Source organism: Ostrea edulis, chromosome 1 (assembly GCF_947568905.1).
Source record: "Ostrea edulis chromosome 1, xbOstEdul1.1, whole genome shotgun sequence".
NCBI classification, from domain to species: domain Eukaryota; kingdom Metazoa; phylum Mollusca; class Bivalvia; order Ostreida; family Ostreidae; genus Ostrea; species Ostrea edulis.
Genome location: NC_079164.1, coordinates 81,400,100 through 81,414,620, shown reverse-complemented (window position 1 = coordinate 81,414,620; position 14,521 = coordinate 81,400,100). Strand labels below are relative to the sequence as shown.

At 35.0% G+C, this 14,521-nt stretch overlaps 1 protein-coding gene across 1 annotated transcript; it reads left to right on the top strand.

Annotated features, from left to right (window-relative positions):
• The first annotated feature begins 12,831 nt into the window (after positions 1 to 12,831).
• LOC125679057 (uncharacterized) lies at positions 12,832 to 14,232 on the top strand. Its single transcript, XM_056162642.1, has 2 exons — positions 12,832 to 13,298; positions 13,436 to 14,232. Exon 2 carries the CDS (start codon positions 13,481 to 13,483, stop codon positions 14,147 to 14,149), a length of 669 nt encoding a protein of 222 aa, XP_056018617.1. The 5' UTR covers positions 12,832 to 13,298; positions 13,436 to 13,480; the 3' UTR covers positions 14,150 to 14,232.
• Positions 14,233 to 14,521: the final 289 nt, after the last annotated feature.

Below are 14,521 nucleotides of genomic sequence, written 5' to 3'. Positions count from 1 at the left end.
GAATTTAAGAATTAGAATGATTAATGTAGATAAGATAACGGTAAAAATCAGGGGTGGGGGTCCATTTTGATTAAAATCAACAATTTGGGAATTGTTTACAAGCGATAAAACAACTTTATCTTAAAATTTTGCATTATAAATTGATTAATCGAATTTAATTAAATGTTAGTATAAGAATTTACAAGGCATTTTACAAGAATTTCGAAATTTTGGCAATGACAGGGGTGTTAGCGAGCAGTGACGCCTAACCTATGGGTAGATAATGAAAAGAACACACGTGGTTTATCCCCCCCCCCCCCCGGTGGCAAAACGTCATTAACGCACATGTACACGTATTTACACATAATACCGTGTATGTGTGTACTTACAACAAGGAGTGTGATATGTATAAAACAATAATAATTCATGATCTTATTTAGTCAACAAGTTAAACATCTTTTGTCTGATTTATCATTTTTTAACTAACAGGAGACTTAGTAACCGCAACACTCCAATCCTAAATAGTGAGGACTTCTGGCAGTTAATTTTTAAACTAAATACTTGTATAGCTTAACATTTGGATTAAGAATGAGAAGACTTTTAATTCCATTGAAGTATAAATTCTGTGTTAAGTTTTTAGCTACTTCATATATTATGAAATAAATCTGTTAATTCCTCTTACTATTGGTCGTAAACTTCACCCTAGTTAACATCGGTTTTGTTTCAATCTTTCTTTCCTGCTGTATCTCTTAAGTTTCAACACTAATCCGCGGGATATCGGTAAATGCATGCATGTACGAACTTTCACATAGATTCATCCAAAATGAGGCAAAACTTGTTTCTTCACCAGACTCGTTCGCTTTAAAATTTGATTTGATACATAAATGTACATTGTACCAGGTGTAGAACTAAATTCAAATTCAGTTATCTTAAACATATGTAGTTCGATTGAAAGCACGTTCGATTTAAAAAGGCTATGCTTAGGGAAAATTGTTCAAAGAATTATTTTTATTCATTGGATGGGCTCATAAAACCTTTTCTTACCATACCAGCCAGAATAAAGTAATAAATTATAATTCAAGTCTTTTTCCAGTATGTTACCTTATTTATTTTTTCTTCATTTGTGAAACAACATACTGTCAAAATCTGGGGGGGAGGGGGGGGGGGGGGACAAAGCCGGGGAAAAAGATGGTGCCAATAGGCGCTTGCTTAATATTTTTATTAAAACTCACTATATGCAAAATATTAAGCAAGCGTCTGTTGGTACATTCATCCGCAAAACACACCGTGTAAAAATACATAATAATGCTTTAATATGAGGTATCAATATGAAATGGTGGATTCTGAGGATGACTTCCTGTTCTCTCTGTAATTTCTGCATTCCTTGTTCAAAATAAGCCTTTTGATTTTGCAAAATGTTGACCTCCTCATGACATTATTGCATATATTTTCCGTTCCATTTTCCGTTCCGCGTTTTAGCAACACCCCAGCTATCATGGTAAGATTTACTTTGGCGGGCTTCCGTTTTAGGGAGGAGTACTTAAGTATTCAAACTAATAAAAATATTGGAAAGAGATATCTCTTTCTCTTTGAGAGATATCTCTTTTTCAACGATTAAAGATATATCTCTTATACTTTGAGAGATATCTCTCTAGGAATTCTTAGAGAGATATCTCTTTAAGTGAAGGAGATATCTCTCAAAGTAAAAGAGATATCTCTCAGAGTAAAAGAGATATCTCTTTAAGTGAAAGAGATATCTCTCTAAGTTAAAGAGATATCTCTTAAAGTATAAGAGATATATCTCTACGTGAAAGAGATATATCTTAAAGTGAAAGAGATATCTCTTTAAGTGTAAGAGATATCTCTAAAGGTAAAAGAGATATCTCTCTAAGTGAAAGAGATATCTCTCTAGCTGAAAGAGACATCTCTCTAAATGAAAGAGATATCTTTCTAAGTGAAAGAGATATCTCTTATTTAGAGAGATATCTCTTAAGATTAAGAGATATCTCTCATTTTAAAGAGATATCTCTTTCAAATAAGAGATATCTCTTTAATTCAAAGAGATATCTTATTTTTCGAATAGATAGTTAAAGGGCTTGCCATACATTTGATTTATTCTATTGAGCAGACATTTCATGATTCTGCAATCGAATGTTAAACGCAATTTTACCTTTATAAGTTAATGTAGCAGGAATGCAATTGGATCTAATGCAATGTATCTTGAATTACTTCGCCCAACACCCCCAATTTTCTTGCTATACAAAATACAAGATATTTTATTGACCAATCAAGGGCCCCGGAAGGCATTGTTGACAAGATGTTGCACGTCTCATATTAATTTCCCTAAAGGTGTTGCATGAAAAATCGATAAAATTAAGTTATTCAAATATATGATAAATCCAATTGGAACTTATGTCTTGATTCAAACATTTTTGAAAATAAGTTTAAAAGACATATAGTGATAAAAATCAGTCAAAATAAATCGAGTTTAAATCAAGGAATAAGCGATTTATATGATTTTTAGCGTTAAAATGGAAGGATATCCCCGAATTTCAGAAAAACTGCCTCCTTGAAACAAAATAAATTTAGTAAGAACATGTTCTTCAAGTTTTCCACTTAAAAACTGTCGCTTTGAAATTTTGTTTCACGAGGGCATTTTTTGTTGTTGTAAATTTCAAAAAATCGAAACAATTTTTACTGATATTATTTTCAACTTCACCTGTACGTTAATTTTACATAATAATGTAAGGTCTACAGCGTGGTTCAGTGGTTTCGGTAATCGACTTTTATAGGTAAAAATGTTTTCTCTTTTTAAAATGACCGGGTTCGAATCCCTCACGAACACATTTTTTTTTCATATTACGTTTTCCATCTAGATTTTTTTTCTTAATTGAAACACACTTCTAGTTTTTATAAATGTTTCGTTTAAAATATCTGTTTATTACAATGTGCCGAGTTTGAAATAAGCTTCCAACCTGGACACTGTTTAGTTTGTGAATAGGACTCGCAACAAACACGACGAATACAGCATGCAATACCTATGGTGTCCGGATAGGGCCATTTGCAAAAGCGTGACTGCGGGTTAGTCACAACACGCCGTCACGCCAACAAGCAACGTGCATTCGCGCTCTCACGCCAACAAGCAACGCGGCGCGAAGACGTATTGCTTGTTGGCGTGACGGCGCGAAGGTGTGTTGCTTGTTGGCGTGAGAGCGCGAAGGCGCGTTGCTTGTTGACGTGACGGCGTGTTGTGACTAACGCACAGTCACGCTTTTGCAAATGGCCCTATCCGGACACCATAAATACCTGTGTTTTAATACGCAAGGTTGCTAACGAGAACTTGGTATGTTTTTCTGAGTGAAAGGTGTTGACAAAGGCATGGCGCCTTTTACGAAAAAGCGTTGTGAACTTTGCAAAGCTTTGAAAGTAAAACTTTAAGGCCAAACAAGGTAAATAAGATGATATGTACTAGTATTCCAGTAGCAAATTGCTATAATGGTGAATCAATGTTTTCAGGTGCATGTACTTCGAATTATGTTGAACTTTATCAATGCGTATTAAACATTCCATATTTTGTTTTGTGGTCAGAGTTATGTACAGTTGTCAATTGTTGGTTGTAGAAAATAATATATACGAGTATGAGAGCTTTTAGACTGTAGTAGTATAGAATATTAAATATTTGATACACCCGTAACATGTAACCCTATACATTGTATCTGGTACTCAGAAGGGGAAAAAAGACAATTTAATTTCCATGATTTCAAAAATCATGTTTAGAGTGCATGTATAATGTATTGACACATAAAATGTATTAGGCTTGCCCTTAGTACTGGGGAATCCTACAGGTAATTAAATGACAAATACGCAATAAGAGTATAACTATGGATGAAGGTCAGTTCTACGTCACGAGTGCTGGCACGAAGCTCCCATTAGGGAAAATTCCCGCTTCGGTGCACAACCCTCTTTTTTTTCTTTTCTTTTTTTTATCAATGAGATATTTATTTTTAAAAATTCTGAACATTGTAACTAGTTAGGAAACGGTATGATGTTTTGTATTTCTTTCTTAAAACTGATGAATTGATCCACCGTGAGAGGGAAGGGAGAATGGACAACCAAAGATAGATACCAATCACCAGTATATCATTCAGATTGATTGAACATGTAGGAGACCCCCTGCCTCATCTTTCTCTCCCAAAAATATTGTATTTTATATAAATTGTATTTTTTTTAAAAAATATTTGAGTTAACGTAGGAGAAAAAAGAAGAAAAGATATGAGCTTTACTGTAAATAAAGAAATAATACATTGTCATTTTATGACCAATATACCATGCCCAAGCACAAGACACCCCCCCCCCCCGGGTCGTGAAATCAACAATTTTGCTCCCTGCGGAGGTCGTGAAATTAACAATTTTAGTAGCTGCTCATTGTTATTATATACTCAGTTTGTATGCTCTATGTTCGGAAGTAGGGAATATTTTTAAAGGAATTGTGCATGTTCACAATATGACCAATATGGCCACACCCTAGCACAAGAACCCCTATGATTTGATTTGAGGCTTCCTCGCTCATCATTACCATATACTCAGTCTGTCTGCTGTAGGGTGGGGGGGGGCATGCTCATCATTACCGTATACTCAGTCTGTCTGCTGTAGGGTGGGGGGGGGGGGGGGGGGCATGCTCATCATTACCATATACTCAGTCTGTCTGCTGTAGGGTGGGGGGTCATGGAATTTATAGTTTATGTCCCCTTCCCTACAGATGCTACACACATTGATTGGCTCAGTAGTTCTTGAGAAGAAGGCGAATATGTTGTTAACACCTGACGGACGCCGGACCGATAATAATAAGTCTTAATAAGGGTGACTCATGTAATCTAATAAAATTGGACGTCATTGAAATGGTGACCATCTCAAAGGATCCCACTTTTAGCAACAACAACAACAACAAAAAAACCATGCAAGGTAGTTCTAAAATATTACTTTCTTTCTGTACTCGGTGAAGTTTAGGCCTGGTAAAGCCAAGGGGAGTGAAATATTCTCCAGACAAGGATTGTACACAGAGAAGTGTGTTCGCCTTTGACCCTTGATCAAGAAAATTGGTTCGTGGCCACTGCACATCCTCCACCCTTGGGCACTCTATAGGGGAAGTTTGAGCCCGACTGGGCCAATGCTAGAGAAAATATGCTCCAGACAAAGATCTTAGTTCACAGATAGGTTTATCTAGGAATAAAGGTCCCTGTGGATCCATGGACAGTCTAGGGGTGAAGCTTGGGTCAGACTTGGTCAAGGGAAAGGAATATTGTTCAAGAGAAATGAAATCCGACGGACGGTCGGAGGGACGGACGGCTTAATCATTGTAGGGCTCTCGCTGAGCCAGGCCCTTATAATTACAGATTTTCAAAGTGCGTAATTTTTCAAAGTGCGTTGTAACAGTGCTGTGTCCCCCATCGTATATTACATGTAATCATTTGTGTCTAAGACAAACATGTACACCAAAAACGGAGATATTGGAGATTTAAATGAATACAATAATCAACGGTATTCAAACTGGCTGACAACCTAAGACGCAATTTTTGGTTAAGGTAGTAACTGCAGTCTTCAGAACCTGAGATGTGTAGAATATTAATATACCGTGATATTTATCAAATTTGTTATATCTCGTAGGTTTGTAAGTATGCTGCTTCCGTATGTAAAATGAGTTCTTTGGCACCAAAGACATTTATGAGTAATGGAAAACGATACCCGTTGCACGCCAAGAATCATGAAGCATAATGACAATATTCTACCCTTAGTTTGGAAATTGAATACTTAATGAAAATTTCTGGAGTCACTTGCATTTTGCTTATCGTCAATGGTTTGCAATATTAGTTACATTGCCTACAGCGCGAATTAACCCACACCCAGGTTTTGATTTACTTATATATATATATATATATATATATATATATATATATATATATATATACTGAAGTGATATTATTTCTGTTCTTCAGACAAATTGATGACTTTAAGAAGGTTGGTGACTTTAAGCAATATTAATGATTTCGCAATTATTTTTAATAGAAAGCATAACAATTCAAAATGTTATTGAATTCAAATTTAAATATTTCTGTCAGATATATACCTTGATCTATTTATTTACTCAAGAAAACGAGTATATATACTATATGTTGTTTGAGCGACAATATAAAATATTTTGAACCAGAAAATCAAATACAGCGACTTTGTAAATGAAAATAAATTCTGCATATGGTTTATCTTTTATAGACACGTGTGTAGTAGATAGTTTTTGTGTCTCTATATTTCCGTTTAAGAATATATGCAAAAATATGCACCCTTTCATCAAAATCCTGGAAAAGTCTCACATTTTTGAAATAGTTTTATTAAAAGTATGTGTATTGTGTATGATAATGTTTGGTCGTATCATCTGCATCACGTGACATTAGTTGTGGAAGAAAGAAGGTAAAAATATATATCACTTAAAAGCGGGAACTAACTTATTGAAATCATCGACCTAAATACGAAAACTTACATTGGTATATTAAACTTTTTTATGATGTGTTTATTTCATTAAAGATATTCCCTTTAATGAGATAAATATCTCGTGGCGAGACTTTTTTTCTTCTTATTTCATTTAGACCTGAAGTAGTTGCAAAATTATTCCAGTAGAAAATACATTAAACTTCTTACTTCACAAAACAAAATTTATCTCTTTAAATCAGTGGAACAAATACGGTTATTTTTCGCATAATTCCGGCAGAATAAAACAAAACAAACTCCATCTCTTTAAATCAGTGGAACAAATACGGTTATTTTCCGGTTATTTTTCGCATCATTCCGGCAGAATGATGCATGATTACATGTTTATCCGTCAACTTATTATGTACCACTGGAAAAAAAAGCTATGCAAAGTATTAAGAACAACTCATGTAATTATCACAAGTAAACATGGGGAAAAACAAAGTCAACATGTTACGTAAAATCGAAAACGGTATATACAATGTATGTTGCACACATGCACGTGTGCTAAAATACTGCGATCAGAAGCACGGGAGCGGATCTATTCGCGAAATATAAGTGAATCTAAACTGTATTCTTGCGAATTATTGTATGCGCGAATAAACACCGGACTCTACAAACGCGAAATAAAATACTCGCGAAAAATAAGTGATCTACAGTAGTTATCCATTAGTCCAGTAGTATTTATGGTCTATAATTTGCAACCATTCAACAATGGTTCAATTACGATTGATAATTCTACCTCAAAGTACATGAGCATGTGGAACGGTCATTCTTTGTGAAATTTGAACGGCAAACCACCGGTTGCAAAACTCCAGACACTGTCTGTTATTTTGGTCTGTTTTGTATGACTTGTCTATCTACGTTTACCCTCTTATTTTACATCTCATTATTCATAATCAATATTCAGCTATCATAGTATAAACTAATAAAGCTGTGAGCTAATAAAGTGAAGACGAACTAAGATCACGGTGATTTCGCAAATAAGCAGCTATCAATATACGTTCATCTAAAACCAATTTTACAAGATATCTCCTGAAGTCATCTTGTTATGTAAAAGTATTGGTACTATCAATAGTTTTTGTGAAGATTTTCCGATAATACCGCTTATATTAGTGGTGTTTATTTCATCAAAATTGAACCCAAAAATAAAAAGACTTCGGGAGATGTTTCTGAATAATTTTTTTGTTTTTGTTTGCGAACTCGCTTTTATCTGACTAAGTGTACGTGCTGTAAAACACATTCCTTTTTATTGGATAATATGATGCACAAAAATATAACCACGTATGCTTTGGTGAAAATCACAAAATATACTAGTATAGTCCAATATTGGGTAGTACAAGGGTGTGAAATAAATCTGTGTTGATACAAATCATAAGATACTTAGTGGGCTACATCTATGTTTACAATGATAGTATGCATGGCGTGGCGGCTTATGTTGTGACATGGCGTGGCGGTTTAAGGTTGTGGCATATTCACGGCATGGCAGTTTACGTTGTGGCATGGCATGGCATGGCAGTTTACATTGTGGTATGGCGTGGCGGTTTATGTTGTGGCATGGCATGGCGTGGCGGTTTATGTTGTGGCATGTATGGCGTGGCGGTTTATGTTGTGGCATGGCGTGGCGGTTTATGTTGTGGCATATGCATGGCGTGGTAGTTTACGTTGTGGCATGGCGTGGCGGTTTACGTTGTGGCAAGGCGTGGTAGTTTACGTTGTGGCATGGCATGGTATGGCGGTTTACGTTGTGACATGTCGTGACGGTTTACGTTGTGGCATATGCATGGTGTGGCAGTTTACGTTGTGATATGGCGTGGCGGTTTACGTTGTGGCATGGCGTGGCGGTTTACGGTGTGACATGACGTGACGGTATTTACGTGATGACGTATTCCACGTATTATTGATAGCTGCTGTACATTTTATTCTACACATGCATCCCAATTAAACTAACATGTTCTTATCCTATTTCCAGAATGAATCCAGTCAGTGTATGTTGCATTCTAACCCTTTCTGTACACGTAATCCTGACATCAACAGAAGAATGGAGAGTACCTGATAAACTTGAAAAAGAAATTCTGAGATATTTTGAAAATTCATCGCCATTATTCTTTAGTGAAATACTGAAGAATCTGCAAATCAAACACGAGGAAGACAAACACTATGGATTTTTCGTAAACAAAAAGTCTTTTGAGGAGGCTGCTTGCAGGGGCATGTGTAATGTTTGTGCTAATGATGGAAATGGAGGTCTGTCTCTAGGTGACAAATGTAAACTATACTGCTTAACTTCCGGTGGACAAAATAGAAAATACTACCTGCAGTGTCGATATGTAACGGGAAACTGAGATATGTAAAAGTGAAATAAAAGTGTTGTCCTCGAACATAAATGATGAGTAATCATTGAATTATCATTTCATAATTAGGAATTTAAAGCAAAATAAAGAATATAGGGGTAGCTGTCCACGAAGTTGCGCCCCTTCGAAAGTACCTTGAGGGACAAAAACATCAATTTGATACCCACGCATTAAGTTAATGAGAGACAGTGACTTTATATGATTTTAGATTTATTACACTGTATACTATGTCTATAAGCTGTATTTGCTTTTGACTAATAAACAACAACAACAGTGCATCGGTATCAAAAAGTGATAATGATAATTTTATTGGTGTCAATACAACACGCTATCGCCACAGTGGGCGTTACTGTATATACACGGGGACCCTAGCGGCAGAATTTTGCAGGCCAAAAATCATAAGAATGGATTTGTTTGTATCATCAAAATCATATGTGTATGATTGTAAACAGTTTAAAGTTTTTTTCAATAATATTTTTTGCTATTACGCGAAAAGAATCACGAAATACTGGTATGTTATATTACTCGATTCGTAAATATGCATTAAAGATAACGGCGTTCTAATCAATAGGCGGCGCCCTTGAAGTTGCGGTTTCTCTGCCAGCCTTGAATCTGTGAATCTGAATGTCCTCCGTAGAAGACGACGTGTCCACTGAAATGTCCCAGTGTTTTCACGGCATCACACGGAGTATAACATTTTATTCAATGGATATAATGCACAGTACACTTTTTCTGGCAAAAAACTATTAAAATGTTGATTATCTAAAGTATAAAGATCTATTAACCACGAGCAATTGTAGAATGTTTGAATGGGGCGATTTCTTGTTTCAACTTTACTTTTTTTAATTTTCAAATCATTGGTAATTTGTGGTGTAAATCATATTGACATTAATTGCCGTTGGTCTTATGATTTGTTTGTTAGTTTGTTGATTTAATTAAGGGTATAATGAAATACTCCAACTTACCAAGCCCATCGGATCAAGTCTACATGACATATTTTTAACAATTATCCCTTCACCTCGTGGATTTCGGTGTCTTTGATAGTGTACGCATAACGCAAAGCGACGAGTTTCCTTCAGCCAAAGCTAAAGAACCGTTAGTTATGATATTATGATAATTCTATGTAAGTTGCGTGGATAGTTCAAATCAAAATGAAAAAAAAAAAATCGGGAAAACTTTAGTTGTCTTTTGCTGAATAGATAGATTAAGGGAATTCGATTTATATATTAATATTTAACTAGAGATGTAAATAAGATTTTACAGCTCTCATTGTGTAGAATTAATCACGCTAACTTTCTATAATCACTAATTGTCTCCATTTTTTGTGCATATAGTCGACCACCTTAAATTTTAGTCAGAATTGCGCAATAAAAGAGTAAAAATATGAATTTATGGAAAGCGGAAAATATATTCTGTTCATCAAGACAAATGATACATATATGAAAAAGCTTTGTAGATGCGTACATCGATCGTTTACCGACAGTTTGGTTTTACTATAAAGTCACTAATTACTCAAATCTTAACATTCAATTCTTTCTACGAATTAAATAGACAAAAGTATACAATTAGAATTGTCAATTTTTGGTTTTTTTAAACGACCCGATCTTCAATTTTTCCACAAGTACATAGAGGACTATCGATGATGTTACAATGGAATAAATGTTTAAACTGTGTTGAAGTCTTGTATGATCATTTACAACAGTTGGTACACAAGAATTTTTTTTTTTTAGATTTACATTTAGGTAAATGCAATTTAGAGTGTTTCTTGTGTTGTGATTTCAGCAGGAAATGTATCTTTATGATAGTTTGGAGTCAAATTCTGGTCCACTTTAGAAATTATTTTTATTCATGCTGTTTGTTTGCCTAATTTGAAGCTGCCCCAACCTGTTTCCATCCTTAAACTAATTTGCTGCAATTAATTGCAATGCTTCTAGCAATTCTTGCATAGTCGTTTTAAGTTTTACATCCTCCCTATACTCTGTAGGTTGAATATTGTTTAAGGAGGTACTCTACATCGTCACAATAGCTGACTTCCTTTTAAAACATGGATGAAAATATAGATATCAGCAATATTTGTCTATTCATTTCAAAAATCATCGCCGAGCTGAGTAGCACGTCGACTGCTGAACTGTAGATCGCGGGTTCGAATCCAGCAGGGGTTTTGAATTTTATAAAGTAAAATTGAAAGTTGTCACTTTCAAAATACTGTGGTATATATATCCTCCACGTTTTATCCATATTAAATTTTTCTGGTGTAGCATACATCCTTAATGTCCCACTCGAGATTCTTTCACTCATATGGAGACGTCACTATTGCCGGTGAAGGGCTGCGGCGCTTACGGTTTTTGCTTTGTCGTGCCACACTTACTGTGACACGGGGCCTCAGTTTTTGCGGTCTCTTTCGAAGGGCCGCCCCATTTAGTCACTTCTTACGACAAGCAAGGGGTACTGAGAACACATTCTAAATAACGCGGATCCCCACGAGATCCTATACTCTGATTGAGTCTACTTTAGATAGCTTTTTGATGACTCCAACATTCTATTCTAGTTAAGAATTCGTGATTGAAAATTCCAAGATTTCAGACAATTATTGCATAATGCGTCATATGAAAATACTTTAAACACATGAACAATTTCCAGATATTATTTGAGAACTTGATATATATAATTTGATTTTAAGATCACATGACTGTGAACTGTTTAAAGACGAGAATAACTAATGCTTTAGAATTAAAAATTATAGATGAGAGAAAATGGAATAAAGATTTACAGAAAGTTAGGAACATGACCCACTGAAATACAGTATGCATTGACTGAATGAAAATATTTTGAAAACTTGAACACTATACTTTAGAAAATATATTTTACAAACATCATGTATTTGCAAATATATGAATATGAGAAATATTTTAATGATTAGATTAGGAAATTATTTGAACATATGAGAACTTTCGAGAGTTTGATAAATCTTTATTGAGATCACATGACTGAAATGTCATATGATTGAGAAGTTGACATTACATGTATATCTGAGACAAGTTGAAAAAATATATACAGGAACAAACACGACTAAGACACTCTAGCTGAATCAAGATATCTTCTGAAAACTCGAAAATTCCATGAATGATTTTTCAAGGTGTAAGATTTTATGATTGAGAATTCTAATACTTCAGCAATTAAAATATACAAGATTGTTTTTATTGTAATCGAAATTTGAGAACTATTTCAACTATATGAGGTACCGTTTGAGAATTTCACGAATCTATTATAATTCAAGTTGGAATAATCTGAAGCGTGAGAACAATCTGGAGATTAAAAATCCATGCAAGAATATTTTGAACACATGGTAAATGACTCATTTGAAATGTCTTTTGAAAAACAGTATATAAATATGATATCCGTTTGTCCATTCCATAAATACCGGTACACAATAAAACCCTACTTATTAGGTAATTAGATCATGAAACAAAATTGTTTATTACCTTGATCTGTAATAAGAAAAATAGCATGTTTCTTCTGAGTTTAATATCTAATATTGGAGTGCCAGAGCATGCTAGAAAAATATGGATATTTCGAAATGGAAAGGCCACAGACTCTAATGCCATTCTCCATTTTACAAGGTGATCATTCTCAAATATTCCCTATAAGCCCAAGAGGAAAACAGTGCATGGGTTTCATGTTTCTCTATTTTCTTGAGAAAACAAATGTGCTCATTTAAAAGGCATGATCTTAGTTCAATTTTGGAACTGTATTTTAAAGCACATGTACATGCTTCGTTTGGGTTTAATAAACTATCTAATAGTATCTATGACTCTTATACCCCGTTTTACTAATAAATGAATTGCTATTAATGATTACTCATTCAGGCAATTACTATCTCTGTATTGTTTTTAAGTACGCCACCGTCTTTCAGTACTGTCAGTACTTTGATCTTTGATTTGTGTTATATCTGGATTTACCCCCACCCCCTCCCATACATTCACACTTCATCCTCGATAGAGCTGAGGACGTACATTTCCTATAATATGTACAGACTTCTCGTTCACGTCAGGTATACAAAACAGAGCCCATGATGTTGACATATGTTTATCATCTGATTTTGAAATCAAATTGTAAAGTTAAAGCTTTGAAAATGAAAACTTCTGGAACTTCGTTTACTTTAAAAAAAATGCATGACACCAACTACTACAATGTAAATCAGATCTTTTATCACGTTCTTTATCCTTCTTTAAAAAGTAAATATCGGTATCCGATTCTTAAATGTTGACAAGAGAAAGTAACGGCGTGTAAACAAACATCACAATAATTTTAAAAAGACACATTGTGTTGAAACTTGGCTTAGAGCGACATGTGTTCATTGCAAATGGCCTTGCGTAATTCAGCAATACGTTCGGCTCTCAGATCGGTACCAGGTCGTTTGTTCAAGAGCTCGAAAATGAAAAAGAAGAGGTCAGTATTTCACTTTTTTGAAAATGTATAGAAATATGTGAATCGACTCCCGTCCTTTGGGAATTAATGGAATGGTGATATGCTTTGTGTGTTATAAACGTCTTGTTCAGCTGTGTTATTGTCGTTTTGTCTTTTAGGTAATATATACCCACTTACAACAAACGACAACATCGTGCCGAATCATGCCACAAACAACCAATAAGAAAATTTTGCTGGAAAACAAATTAATGCCCTGCGGGAGGGGGTCCGTAAGAAACGCTCTGTGGAATCTCGACTACGTGACGAGAAGACGAGCAATGAAACTTAACGAACAGCAGGAACAAAGGCTGCAACATTTGTGCAAAGTTCTAGACCGGCAAAAATACTACAACGGCACGAAGGCAGATCGCGCAATGCAGGAAGTGATGGAGAGAGGTCAGGAACTGGAACAGGAGTGTAGAATTAGGCGACTGCTGGTGGAGAGAAATTTGGCGAACACGGAAACGAACAGAGCGATCATGGAGAGAATATTACGTGGTGAGAAGATCAAGCCGCCATTGTGTTCAGAGAGCTATGATGATCATGTCTGGATAAGTAGAATGCCTAGGAAGGCGGACGGTCTGAAACACAAAGGGGTGGCATCGGATACGCACAATTATAAAAAACAAGAAATACAAAGCTCATCTGAGAAACTACAAACAATGACAGACCCAGTGCAGGTATATGAATTCGAAGTTATTCTGGAAACAGGATCCATCCAAAGGTGGCATATGCCAGTCCATTCTCTCGCCTCGAGGTTGGCGGCAAATATTCGATCTTCTCACTATACGAAAGTTGCTACGAAGGAAAGAGCCCGAACTACTAGAATCTAGAGATCTAAGTTCAAGTGAAATGGCAGAAGAAAGAACGGAAGAGGAATATACAAGGATTAAAAATATTCATTCATAAAATATCATAAGTGCTTTATTTTGAATCAGCCTGTATGGCATTGTTATAACTTTTTACAGAGGTGAAAATATCTCCAAGACACACATTTAATAGGTATGATATAAAAAGGGTTTTAACACTATTTCAATAATGAAATTCATTAGTATCGCAAAACGTTTTAAAATACATGTACCTATTAAAATGTCTATCTTCAGTTAGAATATGTATATGAAATAAGCAAAAACAAAATATAGAATTATGGTTATGCCCAAATAAGCATATATCAATTGAATAACATATATAGATGGTAATGTTTC

Coding starts and splice junctions, on each gene's coding strand:
- LOC125679057 (XM_056162642.1), top strand. CDS start 13,481: ATGCCACAAACAACCAATAAGAAAATTTTGCTGGAAAACAAATTAATG.